General features: G+C 42.9%; 2 protein-coding genes across 3 annotated transcripts; both read right to left on the bottom strand.

Annotated features, from left to right (window-relative positions):
- Positions 1–18: 18 nt before the first annotated feature.
- Positions 19–5,625, bottom strand: LOC128768021 (collagen triple helix repeat-containing protein 1-like). Of its 2 annotated transcripts, none has more exons than XM_053880527.1 (4): positions 5,456–5,625; positions 1,881–2,099; positions 809–1,025; positions 19–585 (listed from the first exon to the last, which is right to left on the bottom strand). In XM_053880527.1, exons 1-4 carry the CDS (start codon positions 5,564–5,566, stop codon positions 443–445), a joined length of 690 nt encoding a protein of 229 aa, XP_053736502.1. In that variant the 5' UTR covers positions 5,567–5,625; the 3' UTR covers positions 19–442. The 2 variants fall into 2 exon arrangements, with proteins under 2 accessions (XP_053736502.1, XP_053736503.1); XM_053880528.1 differs by having other exon boundaries at positions 5,498–5,612.
- Positions 5,626–5,807: 182 nt separating this feature from the next.
- Positions 5,808–18,884, bottom strand: LOC128768017 (frizzled-6-like). Its single transcript, XM_053880523.1, has 8 exons — positions 18,762–18,884; positions 17,439–17,795; positions 12,163–12,359; positions 10,544–11,123; positions 10,067–10,486; positions 9,807–9,955; positions 9,371–9,733; positions 5,808–8,160 (listed from the first exon to the last, which is right to left on the bottom strand). The coding sequence occupies exons 2-8, from the start codon at positions 17,616–17,618 to the stop codon at positions 8,016–8,018; spliced, it is 2,034 nt and encodes a 677-aa protein (XP_053736498.1). The 5' UTR covers positions 17,619–17,795; positions 18,762–18,884; the 3' UTR covers positions 5,808–8,015.
- Positions 18,885–19,952: the final 1,068 nt, after the last annotated feature.

The following is a 19,952-nucleotide window of genomic DNA, read 5'->3' as shown; positions in this document are numbered from 1 at the left end:
CAGAATATTTGCATTTGTCTTTGTTTGTTGTTGTTGTTGATTTTGTTTTTACAATGCAGACATTTTTGGCAACCTTCGTTCAAAGCACTTCTCAGTTAAGTGAAGGTGTTCAGAAATGCCTTCAAGCCTGAACAGCATGCAGGTTTCATGCCTGAGCCTATTTGATGTTTAGTTTGGAGGTGTGCAACAGGGTTATGAAATGGTGAACCATTCTCTGAATATGTTTTGAATATGTGACTGCATGAATGATTCCTGAAACATTTTAAATGGGTTATTTTTATTATTAAAAAGACAGGGTCACACTGGAGTTTCACCAGTGAACACAACAAAAGTACAGTACATTGATAATCTCTTCCTGTGTGCTAGTGATTGAAGCACAAAACACTCAAGGCGACACCAATGAAACCTCATGCTACGACCCACTGTAAACAGCCAGCTGCTCTCATTTGGGAAGCTCCTCGATGATGATCCTGGAGACAGAGTTCCAGCCCGTCGAAGCGTCGCCCCTGGGATAGTCTGCACAGGTCCCGACCCAAACTGCCACGTCCACCAGGCCGCCTTTGACCCCCTCGCACAGGCCTTCCACTGGCAAAGGCAGAAGGGACACGGCCGTCAGGGGAAAACACCCAGACAGCTGCAAACACTTAAGAGTTCGGTGGCGGAGCTTAAATAGAAGGAGCATGATTCAGCGGAAAATAGCTGACTAGGCGTTTCAACGCCACATCAATTGGAGGAGCAGTGAAACATTTTATTTGTGCAGACCAACGCCCTAGCTAGCCTGTTGCTCCCCTTATTTCTGTCGTGCTACCTGCTGATGTCCTGTGGATGTTGATGGTGGAGTTGAGTTCAGGGCTGCCTTGGTCCAGGTAGATGATGGACTCGATGGGGAGGGGTCCGGTACACTCCGCGCCGTTGAAGGTGAAGTACCACCTCTGGCAGCAGGCGCTCTTACACTTCAGCCTGAGCGAGCCGCTGAACAGAACCCTGAGGGAGCTGTCCGTCCTCCGCTTGGTGAAGGTGCAGTCCTGAAACACACAACCAGAGAGGCACCCATTCACTCACAAGCTGCGATGCGCTTTGGCAACTGAAATGCCTGCCAGGATGATTCAGGAAACTTACCTGGCTCTCATTTTATCTTGGCTTTATATCGCATACAGACAGACCTAGACAAAGTGTGGCAGGGGGTCCATATGGGGCCCTTTGAGAGTGTCCCTCATGAGGTCAAAGTATAACTATGAACCTGATCATGTGGAAATGACAGCTAGATAAATTGAAAATATATATTTTTTTTATTCCCCTTATTCATTTTGGCTTCCTGTCGCTCAAATTGAAAGCAAATGTCAGTAAAAATGTTTGTATTATAGTAGTTTATATGATACATGTTTTTCCATGATATATATTTCAATAAAATATGAAATATTTTATTTTAGCTTATTTATATTTTCAAGCTTTCCCATTGTATTGTGACGGCTCTTTGTCTTTCGACCCCTCACAACTATCACCCTACAGCAGTGGTTCTTAACCTGGGTTCGATCGAACCCTAGGGGTTCGGTGAGTCGGTCTCAGGGGTTCGGTGGAGCCTCCGCCGCAGAGGTCCACCCCTCAATCTAGTCTGCAGTTAGTGGGCACAGTCATTGAAAGCATCCTGCTCTGAGATTTCCTACCGGTCCACTGTGTTGGTTTTGTTATTTGAACAAGGTGATATTAATGCACAATTCATTTCGTGCACCAGTAAAAAAAAATCACATTTTATTTTTTACTAAAGAAGGGTTCGGTGAATGAGCATATGAAACTGGTGGGGTTCGTGCCTCCAACAAGGTTAAGAACCACTGCCCTACAGTCTCTACTCATACCAGCTTCATCCAAACTGGGACACTTACAGCCACTTTTCCAAGGTCGATGCCGTAGTTCAGAGAGCTCCACGCGCACTGCTTGTAGTTGGGTCTCCATGGCTCCTCGAAAATCTCACTGATGCATTCTCCCTTTTCTCCTTTGAGTCCATCACGCCCTGGGATACCAGGCGTCCCGGGGATGCCATTGGCCCCAGGGTTACCGTCCCTACCCTGGGTTCCAGCTGGCCCCTGCAAGCAGCTGCCGTACTGGAGAGGAAGCACGGGAGGGGGCCACAATGAAAACAGTAGATAAGCTTGGTGCTCACTGGGGCGGGTCACGGGTCATATAAACAAAAATGACAGAGCTGAGGAGTGAGTTTTAAAGCGAGACACGATCCAGATATTTTGGACTGTAGTAGCTGTCTGGACACACGTCTGTGTTCATAAGAGTGATTCATGGCCCTGTTGACTCTATTTAGAAATGTGAGAGGCGAATGAGACAAGCTGACTCAGAGAGGCGCTGACAAAGGAAAAACTTTTTTACACTCATCTTATCTCTCTGGCTCTAACCACTTCTTCCTCTATCCAGAGTTGATAAGTGTATTTCAACCATGACTTGCACATTTATTGTCCAGCCGTCTCATTGAATGGATCTGAAAATATAGTGAATAATTGATGAAGATGGAAGGGGTCTGATGGTGGTGCTGGTGAAGAAGGATATTTTATGTACTGTGGCAGGAAAAGCATGGATGCTGTACAGTAAAGTTAGCATCAAGCGACCGATATCGCATTGGACAGTTTTATTCCTTGTTAAAGGAGCGACCCCAAATACGAATTTTGTACGGCACTAAACTATGTTTTTCACCAGCGCATGATATAGTTTGACAGCCCTGCTCTGGAGTAACAGTGCATTTGAATACATGCTAAAAACTGGACTAGATGTGAAGGGAGGCTGTGACCATAAAAGGATGTTCACAGTTCTATGTTGTCGATGGGCTGGAAAAGTGTTGAATAATTGCCATATTTTTATGATGTACTTTTCCATACTGTGGGACAAATAAAAGACGCCTAATCTAATATTACTATCTAGTTACGTTACACGTACTGTGCGTAGAGTGGCACCACATGATCTCCACTGACATTGCAGTAAAGTTAGATTGTATGTCAGAAAAGTCTGAAGAGACGTATCCTTTTTATCAGCAGGAGTGCAGCAGTTGGCACTCTGGTTTCCTCCCACATCCCAGGAGAAAAAACATCAGGAATCATTTCTAACTGTGCGTTGTGTTAGAGGGTGAAACTTTCTGCATCCTTTGATCTCAAGACAAATTGTCTCACTGTAAACTGCAACCATATATGAAGCTAGTGGTAAAACCTTTATCGTGTGTCTGAAACGGCTAAGAGCTCAACTTGAAATACAAATCTGTGTCTACAGAATACCACAATAAATGAGAAAAATGATCAACAGTGAATTTAGCTTGAACATGAAAACATGTTTTCGCACCATTTCTCTCTTGTGTCTATACTATGCTCTGCAGGTAACACTTTGCTTAGAGGTCACCAGGTCACATGTTCAAGCAGTGTTCCATAGAGGGAACAATGAAACAACTAAGGATCATGGAGGCATAAACTGAGCTGCCTTATTGTCTTGCCGGAGCATATTCATCTTGAACAAAATAAAGGCATGGTAACTTGACTAGTCTCCCTGGGAGATCATCTATCTATCCAACAACAGAGATGGAACCAGATGTGAATTGTTTCTGATCAAACACTGAGCTTTTAAAGGTACTTTTGCATTGTGTTAAGTCCTTGGTTTCATTCTGAAGTCCAGTCCAAAAGGCAATGTTTTGGGGGCGTTGGCGTAGCTTATGGGTTGATGTTTGGGTGGGTGTGTTGTGTTCTGTGTAATATGATGGAGTCACGTCTGCACGCAGCAGATGCCTAACTATCTTCAATGTCTCCTCATCATAAAACGCCGACACATGCTTCTCTGTTGGATGAAAACAAATACCTTCAGTAAAGCAACATTTTCAGAAAGTCTGTGCAACTCTTGTGTGTTGTTAATATAACTCCTCATGAGCATCCTCCCACTTTAGACACACAATGGTAGTGATGTAGTTTTGATAAAATTTCAATTTTAGATATGACGCCATGGGTTTTTCACTAGATATGACGCCATGGGCTTTGAGTTTGACACATGCCAATTGGGGAGAAACATCTACTACTTCATTGCTGACATGATCTTACTGGTGCTTCCCAACTGTCTACTTATGTGTCTGTCACTCCTTTTCCACTGGAAGAGCAAGCTTCATCCAAGAGCTTTTCACTTCACCTTTCAGGTGTGTGAGGAGGGGAGCAACAGGAGGAGAGCATGCTGGGAGTTGCTGAGTTTAACAGTCTTTAATGTCTGTGTGTTCCATCTGTTGGTTGAATCCAAAGAAATTTCTTGGTGGAGACGAACAGGCTGAGGAGCAGGAAGCCGTTTTGCTGTGCTGTGCTCATAAAGACTTTAAGTTTGGTGCAGACTTTAAGTCTGTCTGACGTGTTCTGAGCCGGCAGACGGTGCTAATGTGAACTGTGGTGAGAAGTGAAAGCTTCTGCCCACCAGATGGTCTGGAGTCTGTTATAGCCATCAGGAAGGTTTCTCTTTTGGACCCTGCTGAGCGTGACATCATCTCTGTCGGAAACTAGGATCAAATCAGCCGTATTAGCGGTTTGTACGCGTGTTTGACCAGCAGCTAGAAATATATGAAGCGACCCAGTGAGGAGGGAATCGAGGTGTTTTATTGAAGGCTGGTTCGGCAGCATAAGGAAGCAGTGTCCTTTCAGACACAGATGACTTTTATATTAGAGTCTGGACTCTGCATTCGGACTGAGCGTCTGCAGGAGTTGAACTCCTGCGTGGACAGCACACAGTCCATTACTGTAACTCAAGTATAAAGACTGCATTTGCTACTAAACTGAGTAAACCATGCAAATGTAAACACTGCGAGAGGGGAGAACATTCATCCCCAGATTCATGTGATTTTTACATAGCCGCTACGATAAGCCAACAAACTCCCAGTGTTGATATGAATCTGAAATTTTCTTGGTGATGTTTGAGGACCTCATTTGAACCCAGGAGGCAACAATGAGCAGCTGGAAATGAGGTGCGCACACTCATGGGGAGGCCCTGAGGGAGGTCTACAGAGTCCCTGCAAAAATAAACACCAGTTTCATTTTCATTTCCCTGAAGAGTTGACAGGGTTTACTGTGTCCCGCGGTCCCTTGCTCTGCTGCTTAAAGCAAGTTTAGAGACATATCTGAATCAGCCGTGGTTCATAAATGTAGTTACTAAAAGTGTAGAGATAACAAAGGAGAGAGACAGAATCAGACCTCAACTTCCTGTCTGGAATTTCCCCCCCTTCTGTGGTCTCCTGGAGAGACGCCAAGACTGGGATAATTGGGAACAAAACAAAAAAAAACTCCCCATGATGATGCCATTCAATGTAGTGGAGACATCACAACAATACAGAAGGATTTATGGAACAGGAGATGAATCCAAAAACAACCAAGTTCTGTCACACCTTTGTGGAATATACACCTCTTGCTATTGCTACTGATGGCACAGATCCCTCCTGTCTTACCTTGTCAGCGTCAGGATCCTTTCGGTATCCTCTATTTCTCACCTTTTCCACTCCATGGAGGGGCACAGCCAAGCAGCCGAGCAGCAGGAGGCAGCCAAGAAGAGGAGACATCCTTCACTGGACTAGTGCTTGCGCTCAACTCCCTCTCTCAGACACCCTGATTCACTGCCGACTCTCTCAGGAGGGCCGGACTTGAAGGAGGGAGCCAGTTGGAGAGCAGGAAAACATCATCATGATTGGGATGCATTTTTAAAGACAAAGAAACTTTCACTTCAGTGTGTTTTTATTCACAAAACAGGCTGAAATCCAGAAGAGAACTGAAGAAAATGCAGCAGTAGAAACATGCCTTCTGCTTAGTGCCTCTTCATATAGTTGGTCTCTCACTAACTGCATAAAAGTAGCTAGTAGGTGGCGCTGTTGCTTTGACAATTACTGTATGTGGTTTCATTGAAACAGTTAGCCAAAGACTACACAGCTGACAGCACCATCTAGTGGCCTCTGAAAATGGGGACACTGTTTTATGAAACCTCTTCAACCTGACAGTGCAAACAAAACAGGGTACCAGCAGGAGACTAGTCTAGTGGGCGAGTCCAGGGCAGGAAGTGTCAAAGACATGTTCTGTCCTGAGTCCACCCAGTCGGGCAGGCCTGAAACACCACATCCAAGATGACCACAAAAGGCATGGAACTCAGTTCCACTTTCAGAAGGTGCTCAGGGGGAGTTGAAAGCACCTACATTCTCACACAATAATGTAGACGTTTATTTCACTCCCACTTCACAGCACAGATACAACAGCAGCTCTCCCAAGTCAATGTGTCTTCAGGGATCAAAAAGAAGCGAGAGAAGAATAAGCTTCATATTTCCGTCACAGAAGTCAGGAGTCCCGTAGGTTAACCTCAGTCAGACAAGCAATAGCAGCATTTACTTGGCTTAAAAGTGTATGAAACGAGTCCTATATTTAGCTCATTCTGGGCGCTTCTACACAATCACTCTTGAGGTGCAGGAAACATTTCAGAGCAGCATAAACGTTAAATCCATTTTAATTTAAAACACAGCAGCCTCCTGATGCTGTGCTGTAGAGGAGCGGCTCAGCATTCTCAACATATGCACACGTCTGAATGGTTGGTCCCTATACTGCACTTCACTATTAATAAAGCTTCTCCACAGTATCTGCAAAAAACGACAGCACATTAGAGAAACCAAAAGGAAAAACCCTGCAAGACATTCAGGCTTGAAGTGAAGTGTAACTAATGTCTTCAGATATACAAAGCAGACAGCAGGACTGACATGGTTTCCCTTTTAATTTGCGTCACCGGATTGTCTGGCAGAGTCTGAGAGTGCAATTAGCCACATGAAAGACACATTAAAGTAGACGGCATCCGTTCTGGAGGCGCATGAGTGGAGTCTGAGGCAAGCTGTTTCAACAGTCACACATCAGATTTCAGGACTTTTATTTGGACTTGCCTTGTGCTGTCAGGAGATACTGACTTTGAATATGAGATGGAAGTTGCAACAGAGTGACACAGTTCCAGTGGGTTGGCAGTATACAACTGACAAATGCAGTTCTACACTACTGTAACATCACAGAAAATGAATGAACAGTGGTAAAAATGAAGCTAGAATGCGGCCACATGAGCAGCGGTATGACTCCGGTTCATATTTTCAGAACCTTTCTTCATCAGATTTGCTCTATTTCTACACCACCTTAAATAACAGAAATGTGTGGGGATTGTCGCTCCGAAACACACTTTTCAAAACAATTATGTAAAACAGACAGAACTATTAATGCTTTAGAACGGACGGATATTATTCTTAAAATCGTAATGGATTTTCCGTTTTGGATTTCTCACATGAATTATAGATTTATATCCTTAAAATCTTACTGTTATTTAAGTCAATATACATTTTTATATATACTTTTGCCATTGAAATTGATCATTTCCACTGTTATGTGGAATTAAAATTTGATATTTTCCATAATGTGTGTTCCATGATACAAATGGTCATATGACAGTGAATCCTCCCCCATGTTATCTGTAAATGAATAGTAATAACTCCAGGCTGAGCAACTGGCACCTCACAGCGGGTGATTGAAATCCTAGCCTTCAGTGGTTGTTTTTGGACATCTGAACGTTTTTTGATTAAATACTAGAAAAAAAAAGACTACGATTAAATCTTCAGTAAAAAAGACACATTCACAGGAAACAAAAACATTCAGTTCATCACATTGGATACACAACATAGTCAGTGTAGCGACCTTTCCTATCAAAGAATAGAAAATATACATAAATAATTAGCTACTTTAAAAAAGTCTCCTCAGGTTGAGTTGCGGTTTACAAAACAGTGGGATTTAAGATTGAACATCATTGGTTAAGTGGTGAATCACCTGTTTGGTGTATCTGAATACTGACACTTTCACACGTGAGGTAACGTCCATTTTCTGTACACCGACATTCAGGATCTACGTTTGTCTGTAAACACATTCAGGGGCAATAAAGCTGATTCTCCGGGGCTTGATAGTGGTTGGAAGACTGATCATTTTTGGTGGTGGACGCGGTTGTCATTTGCTTTCCTGTGAGTCCTTGCTCTCCGCAGGTGCCGTGGGGACCTGCTGGGAGGGTTGGTCTTGCACGCTGCTGCTGTGTGACGGGCTGACAGCTGGATGCAGCTGCCTGGGGTCCACTGGGTCCTTCTTAGGAGTCACCCTGAGGACACGTTGTCACACATTAGAACAGAACGGCTTGGATGCATTAAAAATGAAAAGACCAAAAGGCTCTTTCACACGTGACCAAAGCACCACAATCACATTCCATTTTCATTCAGTAATATTCATGCTTTGATAAAAAAAGGTATCATAGCTGGTGCGACTGATGATATTGAATCAAGCCAAACTGCAGCTATTTATAGGCAAATATTTGATCTCTTAACTCGAGGACATCAGCGCATACACTTTGTGACAGAGCATTTTCCTCCATTGTGTAAAAAGAAGACATGACATCCATCTTCCATCCAAGGGTGGATCATGGGGGCAGCTGCTGGAGCAGAGAGGCCCAGAATTTTCCCTCTTCAGACAACTTCCCCAGCAAAAAGTCCCTGAGCCCAAAGTCCCTGCGGAAGGACTGGCCTCCACACTACACCTCAGAGGGCGAGCCTAGCTACTGTGAGTAGAAAACTAATTTTAGATGCTTGTATGCAATTTTTCTTTGGTACATGACCAATGGGGGGAGTAGGAATGTATTGTAGATCAACAACTAAATCAAAAAGGCACAGTTGTCGGCGAACCGTGAGGTGAGCTGTTACTTCCACAGCAAAATAATCTTCATGCATGACAATCTCACGCTGCGAACAATACCTCTTAGTCAATAGCTGTTAGGGCCTAAAGGGAGAGCAACTCATGGTGCAGCTTCCCCGGTGTATCTTTACACAGAAGGTCTATGAGAGTGGGCGGCAGTTCGCATCTGCAAAAGCAAGGGGCGGAGCAAAGTGTAGCGTTTGGACTGAGTGTGTGTGTGTGTGTCTCGTGAGGACCAATTCTGGGAAAAACCACCCCTTCCGAGGACAATTGGCTTAGTTAAGACTGTTTGTGGGTCCTAAGAAGGTTAAACCTTAAGTGTAAAAAATTCAAAATAACTGGGTCACTATAATTATTTCTGTCCTGGTTGAGGTTAGCCACTTGTTTTGGATGGTTAAGTTAAGGGGGAAGAGACTGGGGAAAGCATTATGGCAATGAGAAACCACCAAAAGTCCGAACTCGGATATCAATACAAACGTGTGTGTATGTGTGTCCGTGTCATTCATTATATGAAATAATGACATACCTAAAGCTCAGGTGTGTCTGTGGACAAGTTTGGTCTCATTTCAACATTTGATTTTGTGCACACATTGGTCAAGAATGGCCACACTTTGGTCACTCACCTTCCATCTGCAACTCTGTGTAAACTCTCAGCGCGGCTGCTGACTTTACTGGATCCCCCCCTGCTGCGTCTTTCTCCCCCTTCTCTCTCCACCCGCCGTGAACCGCGTCCAGATGCGGCCCTCTCAAGCTGGTCTCTGTGTAAAGTCTCGACGAATGACCCCTGCGTGTGGTTGCCTTGAGCTAGGGCACCCTGATTCACGGTGGCAGGGGCTGCGCCGGTGCTGGTGCCCATGGACTTGGAGATGACCTTGAGCTGGTGCGAACTGGGCTTGTAATGCTTCTTCTTGTGCTGGACGCGGCTGTTGTGTTTAAGGAAGAACTCGCAGGATTCCTGCAGCACACGCCGGCTCTCGCTGATGGGACTGCAGGCCCAGCAGAAGTGAACATAAGTTTTCTCTCGAGCAGTACAGCAAAAATAAATGCTCTGGTTCTTACTCTCTTTTGCGGGTCCTGTTGAAAAAGAAGGCCCATTCGGAGCAGGTCTTTTTGCTGCTCACCCAGAAGACTCCGGAGATTCCCACCACCAGAGTCATCAAGTACTTGACCAGAAACAGTGAGAGCTCAGGCCGCTCAGGTTCTATAGTCTGAAGTGGAATGGTAAGGAGAATAAAAAATATTACCCACTGACTGTGTTTTTGTGTCTCAAGAGCATTCAACGGATTGGTTCAACTGCTCGACGTGAGGGCGACTGATACCTTAGCTGAGCAGGGGATGCTGTACTCCTGACAGTGATCGTTGATCCACGTGTTCTCCCAGGTGCTGCGGTGACTCTGCTCGTAGGTGTAGCAGGCCAGCAGGGTGACCAGCGGGACCAGGTAAAGGCAGCTGAACACGCCGATCCTGATCATGAACTTCTTCAGCTTCTCCTGGTTGCGCTCATCATGCTGAATGACCTGCCGGACGTGGTTCAGAGACACGATGCCAGCGAGGATGAGGAAGAGGCCGACGACGACACCCACACAAGATGGCGCCAGAACAAAGAAGCGCAGGGCGTCCAGGTCGTACAGTCCCACGAAGCACACGCCACTGATGTTGTCACCTTCCACCTTGTTCAGAGCCAGCAGCATCACAGTCAACGCCCCGGGGATCCCCCAGGCGGCAGAGTGGAACCACACCTAAAGAGGAAAAGAGTTACTACTGCCTCAAAGAAAAGAAAAAAAGGACTAACTCACAGCTTTCTTCTCGATAGCTTCGCAGCTCCATTTAGGTCCAGCTGCCAGGAACCAAGTGATGGTGAGGATGACCCACCAGACAAGACCAGCGATGGAGAAAAAGTAGAGGAGCATAAAGAGCAGAGTGCAGCCTTTGCTCTGGGACCCCAGCACAACTGTATCCACGCCCGCAGCACTGTCGGCCTTCATGCAGGCAGCATTGTTCCCCAGCAGGAATCCAATAAAGTATATGAGCGAGACAAAGCTGTAGCAGACAGCGTAGAATATGATGGGTCGCTCCGGGTAGCGGAAACGTTTGACATCAATGAGGAAAGTCAGGAAGGTGAAGAGAGTGGCAACCAAGCAGATGATGGAGCAGACGCCAATGAAGCTTTTGGCAAAGTCAATGTCATGGGGCTTGAAGTACATATTGGAACAAGGGGGAGCGCAGTCCTGAGCACCGAGGAAGGAGGTGCCATGGTTCGGTTTGGTCTTCAACTGAAGCGGACACCAGAAGCCCAGGTCTCTCTTCGATGATATCGGACTGGAGGTGGTTGTCACAGAGATGCCCAAATCTTTGTGCAAGCTGCATGACTGCAACCTGGAGGAGACCAACACAAACATCCCTTCATTCTGGGCTTATCTACAAACAGCCTCTAGAACTATTTGGAACAGACCGCAACATAGATTCTGGTGCCACCAGCTAGAGCAACCTGCTACAATATGGTACTCAATAAGCCACTTTTTCTATCTCAAGTAGCTTTCAAGCATACAAGGTCTTCTGAAAGGGGCTTTCAGTACTAACATTCTTAGCATGGGGGGGAATAAATCACACTCTTCATTCACAGAAGCATTAACACATTTTAACTTGACCTTGGGCAGTTCAAGTACTTCAAGTTGAACTTGGAGTAAATCTTAATCTCTTTGCTTAGATCAACACGTTTACCAATGTGAACCTGGAGTACAACACTTTCACTAAAGCAAAGAGAGTCGACAGTTCCAAGTAGAAAGTTCATGACTCAGAACAAAATATAAGAAGTATACAGGAGCTACAGTAATGAAATAGACGGTGTGTTTAGGGAAACTTCTAAGGAGGGAAGCTACTCTTGAAGGCATAGAGAACCTGATGCACTGACGGCTACATGGAGCTCTGCCTGTCAGCGAGAGGGCTGCTCCCTCTGTTTACATGGAGTGGGTGGATGAGTGTATTTATCCGCCTTTCAATGCCGACCCAATCCTCTGTACAACGCCAACAATTTAGATGCTTGATCTTACATTACACACAGTCATATTCAATCTCTGCAGCCATTTTCCCCCAAACGTTGTCATTATGATTGTCTTTATAGTTTCTGCGTTTTGTTGTAAAGAACTGGGTTCTGGGATATGAACATGCCATGCTGAATGTTCTTCGTATTGTTGCAATTTCACTCGGCAAAATAACGTTGCTGATGTGCAAGCTTGCATTGAAAAACAGCAAGGTCGATAGAAATTATCGCACGAAAAAGACATGACTGATGTGCAAAGACCTTAAGTTAGCTAAGATGACTAAGCTAAAGGTTAAATTCTGAAGATTGAAACACCTTTCCTGAGCTCCATTTACCTCAATAGATAATGCCCAAATTGAGTGAAAGAGTACTTACTTGTCGCACTGCAGCTCTGGTGGCCAGGTGATACCAAAGATTTGGATGTTGTCTTTGCAGTCGAACAGAACCCTCTCACACTGTTCCCGACACGGGGCGATCACTATCTCCTCCTCAACACACGTAGGGATGAAAGCCTGGCATAGGAACTTGTGGACGTCTGGAGAACAGCGGAGATTGGCCAGAGGCATGAAAGGCTGGAGACGGAGAGAAGAGAAAAGCAATTGGAACGTCACAATGATATAAGATAATCGTACAGATTGAAGTTTTTTATAGCAGTTCTGATTGATCTGATAGTGCTACAATGGGCTGTTGACAAGTATTTCACGGACACACTCTGATCACATAAGCAACCCTCTCTTCAAGTCCCCAGAGTACCTGGGAGTTTTGGCTAAAGCATGATAGTTTCCTTATTCAAGGGTTGGTCTGTTTGGAAACATCTGCCTGGCGATAACTATTATGCTCACTTTTAAATCAGATCCACCTGAGTGACGGAGACTGCTTCACAGTTAGGTATGCAGCTCTACGGCGCCACACAAAGGGCCCATTCACCGCCTGGGAAACACTTTCTTCCGTTTCAACACAGTGGTCAAGAACTAGGAAAGGGTGGGGAGGGGAACAGGAAGTGACTGCTACGACATTGAGCTGGAGGGATTGGGAATCACACAGCTGTTGATAGGTGAGGCATTGTGTTTGTTTCTATCTGGCAAGCGACACTCACAGGAATGAACCACTGCAGTTGAATCTACCGCTGCTTGTTATGCAGTAATTATCTAGTCAGTCTTTCATTGTTGATGCATAACTCATCAATCATAACCAGTCAGGTATTCCGCCAACATGAAAACAAAAACACTCCAACACAGGCTGCTATTCAACGGCGCACTGAAACCCAGTCTGGCAGTTAGTCCACATCTCTGGGGCATATGCTCTCACAGTGAGGGTCCTTGTTCCGCTCCTGCGGAGGTCCTGGAATATTATGCAACAGAATCCTCTCTCAATAATCAGTCTATCTTAGCCTCGAGAGAGCAAGAGAGCACAGTCGAGTGCATGAGAAGGAAGCCTCAGAAATAACGGCATGTCAAAATTTAACTGGTTCATGTACGTGTTTACATGTGGCTTGCTAAAATCTTCACACTTTTGTTTGCCACAGTCACAGCATCACGAAATGGTCGATTTTTTTCAAAATTTGTATTTTGCATGTTTATGTCTTATCAAGAGCAGTAGTTTTTGCCTTGGAACTAATGTAGTAGTCAATACTGTGTAGAGATGAGAGCATACAGAGACCAAGTCAAATAAAGGGGTGAAGGGATACTATGACCAAACGGAATCCTGAAGGCAGAAGCATAATTCTCTTCATTATATAGACACTCATTCTTCTCTTAGTCCATGCAGGCGATAGCTTGATTAAGCAGCAGAGTCCAATTGCAGCAGGTCGTCTCAGTTTACATGCAGTGGACAGGCACCAAACTATTGAGTAATGTCACCTCTGTGACGAGAGGTTCAACCCAGTTCAACTGTCAATAGAGTAAGGACACAGAGCTGACAGGCAGTGAGGAGACATATTCAGCTCACTATATTGGACTCGGTACTGTACTGAATGAGAGTTAGTTCAAGTAAAGAAGTCCAGAATCAGCACATCGCAGGGAAGTATCATTGCTGTCACTGTCCTGGAGTTGTCATTATAGTAACACAGCCCTTCCTCTTCCCCGTTCTTCGACTAAAAAAAATACAATTAAATACTCAGAGAGGATGTGAAGAGCACTTTTTGGCCTATTGAATATATATATATATATATATCTATATCTATATATAGATATATATATATATATATATTTAGATATATATATAGATATATAGATATATAGACACACACACAGCTTGCTATAATAACCCCACCGCAGAGCAAAAGTAGTCACCAGCATCAAGTTGGATAATGCTCGATGCACAGTACAACTGTTAGACCATCATACAAGTGTTCTGAACACATCCGAAACACATTCAGATGCGGTTTCATATCAATATTGAATATTCATATAACGCGAGTCATGCTATAGATTGGTATGACAGCAAGCCCTGATGTACTGTATATAATGTTATTCTTCCTGAGGAGCTGACACTTGAGTGTCTACCAGATCAATTTGTGAACAACTATAAACTAATGCCAGTAGTTCTCACAACAGTCTGACACGAACAAGGCAATGTCAGAATCCTGTTTGATAACAGGGACAGAACACTTTGCTACTTCCAACTTTTACTGGGTTAAGTGTGGCACGTGATGTAGAATTTGGACCAGAGAATGTTCTGTCACCTGGGAGACTGGACAGTGGAGCTAAGACTGTGCACCAACCAGTGAGTGATTAACAGAGAGAGAATAGTCATTGTGGTATGCAGGAGAGCCTTTGTGTGCGACTGGGTGTGTCCCTCCCCTTCCTCTACAAATCAAAGGCCTCACACAACAAAGTCGATGCCAGTGGCCAAGGTTGCTGTGAAATAAGAAGCCGATACCTTCGCCAGATGTAACACAAAAGCCTCCTTCAACAGATCCCCGGGCTTCTCGACACACTTGCACATTGTGCGTAACATAAACCCCTTCTAGTCAGGAATGTCGGAGCACAGGATGTCAAGAGTGAGGAAAATAAGCTGGACTTAAGAGAGATCACAGGGCAACATTTAGTCGCATCACTAATCACAAGAAGACGTGTGTTTCAGAAGTCATTGTGAAGTGGACACACACGACAAGAGTGGTGAGAGAGCTCAGGCACACCAGGGACAGGAACCAAGATGTTTCAATAGATTTAGACTTCCTTAAGGGTTGGACAAAAACACCCCACAAGCTGAACATTTTATCCTTGTTATGTTGCCTTCATGGTAGCATCAATGTCTACACACAAAAAAAGCTGCTAATGCAAAACAAATATGAACCACTGAGTTGAAATCATTTTAGGAGACTAGTGATACCAACTATTAATAATAGTAGCACATGATAATAATAATAAGTAATAGTAGTAACTATTACTAATAGTAGTACATCATGGGTTTATTGTGTAATGAGTGTAATTCAATAGTGTGTGCATGTGAGAGAAAAGCACACATCAGAACACATCACACTTTTTCAAAAATGCATATGACTAGTCAAGTAATAATCACAAAACTTTTGGCTAACATTATGCACTGAACACATATGAAACATTCAAAGTGAGTGCACTTGCATAAATGTATTCATTTCCTTTGCAAATTGATTCAATATCACCAGTCAGTGAACGCTAGATCTGTCATTTTCTTCTTTCTCAACCACATTCATTTTAGCATGCTTCACACAACTGTATCAGGTGACAAAATGTTAATGCTACAAGAAGGAGAAGAAGAACAGGAAGTCTGTGAGCTGGTGGGCTTCCTGTGTAACATCAAAATAAAAGACCCAAACCCTAACCAAGTCGCGATTGCTCACACAGGTGATCACTTCATTCACCGCCAACATAAAACATGGAAATGGCCAATAAAAATCTAGAACACCTGTGCTTGCCAGTCAGGTGGTTACCCCCCTTTTTAAGATCAATTAAAGGGTGATGTAAGAGAAAAAAGTTTCCCATTCAGCACAAGTGAGACTTTTATCACAGGGCAAAATTATAACCCGAGAGTTAACACCTTCAAAGTCAAAACAGAAATAAAAATCTTGCATCCTCGTGAAAACATGAGAAGCGATGTCCCAGTTTAAACAGCAGCTTAGAACTGTTCACCAAGTTCATAAATCCAGGGGGTTTTGTGTCCGACTTCAAAGATATTCCTCGGGCTTTCCTGAGCTATCACTTTCAAAAGCACAGGCTGCCTGAACATGAGAAAACCCAAAGCCTTTGACTTCCAACAGCAGCCTGCAGTCGAACTTTGAGTCGATGACTTCAGAGAGGATTTGTGGGTCTACTTACCAAGAAGAGTGGCAACATTACAAATATGTGTTTAGACGTAGGGCCCTTTCAACAGTCAGCCATTTGTATTTTGTGTGCGTCATTCATGATGCACATCATCACCCTCATAGATTCATCAATGAATACAGTTTGAATTTATCTTGCGCAATGGATTTCGAGAACATCCAATTTGCAACACCGTGGGGGCCACATGCGGCCCATTGAAATTTTATGACCCACCCGAGATAAAAAAAAAACAAAACTGTACTGTTCAGGTTTGTCTTCTGCAGTATTTGAATTCCTTGGTTTCTGACAACTATCATTCAATCTCCTCCCAAATCATATTTTAAATAAATTTAATATGTTTTCTATCCAAGTCACATACTCATACATGCCATTCATTTCAGTCTTTTTAATTAAACTTAAGACTTCCTTTTCAATATCATTTGTTTGTCATTCTTAAAACATTTACAACACATTTTCCTCCAACCTCCAGATCAACCAGACGATGTTCTGTCTCTTATCAGTCCAGTGTTGCTAGTCATATACAAAAAAAATCAACATCAAGGTTACAGGTTTACCTAGAATAGTAGCTTTTAACATGCATGATATCCTCACCTTTTTATCTTACCGACTGTTGACAGATAAAAACTAAGGTTACTGATCTGTTTATCCTTGTTTTCCATGTTGTATCCACATCAAACGGTCCTTGTGAATATTTTTCCCTCACTAGATGGTTGAACCAGTTTGTGACAGTACCTCCAGTCTCAGTTTAACAACACAAAAACCTGGCAATGAAAATGCTTGAACATCTTATTAATGCAAATTTCATGAATGCTGACTGGTGACGGGGCATGCCAAGGGCATATTCTAAACCTAAATAAGAGACTCGAATGAAACACCGCATGTCCTCCCTGTGAACTTCTGCAACAGTATAAAAAAAAATACACAGTATAGCTGCATGGAGCTTAGAATTATGTATTATATAGATTGATTAGATTTTTATCCTCCAATTCATCATGTTTTGCATTTAATGTATTTTCAAAATTTGGCCCGAAGTTGCTGCTGTGCAGTCCCAATTAAATTCGCTGCTAACAGGGCGAAAAGCCAAAGTCTGAATCATCCTCTCTTCAAAACAATTTCATAAGTCATTGGTTGCACTAGGAATGGCGCTATTTATCATGTCCCAAACAACTGCTACTAGTATTACTAGTATTACTAGTATTTTTTAAAAGGACTACATTGGGAAACATTTGAACGCAAAATTATTGCACGTAAAGTAAGAAAACAAAGGTTACAGACCCTGAATTATAATATCCCAGGTATTGCATTTAAAAAAAATGTTGCATCAGGTTAATTAACAAAAAAACTCACCTCCATATGACTGGCAGCGATATCCTGGTCATAATGCTCCATCATGTTTGGAAAGTAAGTCATGTTGTATGACAACCCAAAGCATCGGTGCACATGAATTGGCTCGCAGGTGAACAAGCTGTGAGCGTGGCAGCTTCCCAAACACAGGAGCAACACCACAAGTGGTCCAGGCAGAGGCATTGTGATGTGGATCAGGTGCGTGGGGGAATTCTGAGCTGTCTGTTTTGCAGCTCAGTGAGATACCTCGGCCTTGGCTTGTTCAGATTCCGCCTCTTTTGGAATCATCTGAACACAGATGCTGGTGGTCGTAGCATCCTTGAGCTGTTGCTTTAAATCACAGATTGGAATCCTTCATGGCTGCAACAAAAGAGAATTCTAGCTGATGTTATACGTGAAACTGTACAAGTCGACTTTCTGAATCTTCATAAGATTTTTATTTGCAGTCTGCTTAGGGGAAATTCAGAGCAGAAAGATGAAACCTGCTTTCATCACTGCTATCAATCATGAAACCTCTCATTGTGCTGTCATCAAGCGGGTGAAATGTATCCACCCCTGATTTTCTCCTGCAGGTCTGAGGGCAAAATGTTTTGGCAGGTACGCTTTTGTGATGCATCACTCAGATGGAATTAGAGACTCAAATCTGTTCTTGATGCAGACCTCAGGTGCAGCAGCTGGATCATAAAGTTTCAAGTAGTTTGACTGAATGAGTCTTTACTTGTTGGAACATATTGAACTTAAACATTAAAGTGTCAGGTTCACATACCTGAACAACTAACACAGGAAGCTGGATTAAAAAGTAATGACATAGTTCGCAGATATACCTAAAATGTGGCTGATTTTGAGGATATGTTGACCTCGGTTTATTTACATTAGCAACATGTAATAGTAGCAGCGACAAACATTGACATAATTTCTGTATAACAATCTTTCTAAAACTCAGTGTCGTACAACTAGTTGAGAATATACAGAATGTATATAAGAAACGTGGCCAGAAAGTGTAAAAATGTATGTTACCAGAAACACAAGTCGCTAGCCAAACACAGTTAGCTCCCAACAGCAGTCACTGCAATTCATACAAAACGTGGCGTGAGAAACTTTTCCAGCTCTTTTCAACTCAGCATATAATCCATTTTAAGGAAAAAGTGGGTCTCCAAAGGTTGTTCGATAAAGGTCGTCAATAGCGACGGTTTCCATGTACCAAAAAGTAACTTCGGCAACAGAAAAAAAACATTCATGCCTCGGTGAAGTTGTTAGGTGGACGTTGTAGCCACGAGTAAGACACGTTTAGACTCCAAAAAGAAAGAAGAAAACGCAAATACTTACTGTAACATGTCACGAAGTGAACACAGGCAACAGCTGACTAAACGATACCTCTGGGGAATTGTTGTGTGGAACATGGAAGCGTGTTCCCTGCCACAGAAGTGAAGCTCCACCGCCCCAGTCTCCTCCTGCTTGGAGCTCATGCTGCGTTCAAATGAATTGGAAAATCTTAGTTTCGTTTAATAATTATACCGAAAGCATGTTCTTAAACTTAACTAGTCTTTTATCCTACTTATTCTCTCAAGAAATTGTTTTTCAGCTCTACATCATTAACATCCAAACTTTCGATATCTTAGGATCATTGTCTTGTTTTTGACAATTGATTTCTGACTTGGAACTCAAAAGTTTACGAGTAGCTGTGAAGGCATCCTATGCACAACAAACTGGAACAGGAGAGGTTTGACCTTTGAAATTCGCCTACTTATTTCTAGTTTGAGTTTCATCTCAAAATTGTACAATTAAAAATGATTTTTCTTTGGATATTTATACCCTCTTTTTACTCAAATACTGTTTACTCAAATGCCAATGTTAGTTGAAAAATAATAGCTGTGTGTGAAAAAGCATCTAGATACACTGCTCTTTTCAGTTTGTAAAATCATTCGAAATTCGTTTTTTATAGAAACTGCCTTTAAAGTGGATTGACCAAAATATCAAACATGACCCCAATCATCTAATAACGCAGACGTTTATTTTGATCTAAAGTCTCAAGGATTATGTTAGTTGTATTGCTGTTTATTTCTTCTTCTAACTATAATTATAAGATTTACTCCTTTACGTTGCTGTCACAAGACTGGAGATTTAAGTTTACTTCTGCTTTCTCCAAATTCAGTTTTCCATCTATTTTTCATTTAGTTATCTATCTCTCCGAAGGTTAGGGGTTAGATTCCCACATAAGCCATTAACATTAAACATTAACATTTTTTTCATTATGTTTGCAAACCTGAATTTCAATGGCAGTCATTTAAAAAGACCATATATACTATGTTTGTATTCAAATATAACACATTTAATGACAGGTATTTATGTATTGAAAAACAATAGAAACACATGCAGCATGTTAACGTTATTGTTAACTTATTTGGACATTATTTCCCATATTTATTTCCCATATTTAGAGACTCATATTCCTTCAACTTGCACTTGAGGTTGTCCAAGAAGCGGTGTTGTAGATGTGCAGCAGGGGGCGCTGTGTGT

Source organism: Synchiropus splendidus, chromosome 12, assembly GCF_027744825.2.
Source record: "Synchiropus splendidus isolate RoL2022-P1 chromosome 12, RoL_Sspl_1.0, whole genome shotgun sequence".
Classification (NCBI taxonomy): domain Eukaryota; kingdom Metazoa; phylum Chordata; class Actinopteri; order Syngnathiformes; family Callionymidae; genus Synchiropus; species Synchiropus splendidus.
This window is presented reverse-complemented; position numbering and strand designations above follow the sequence as displayed.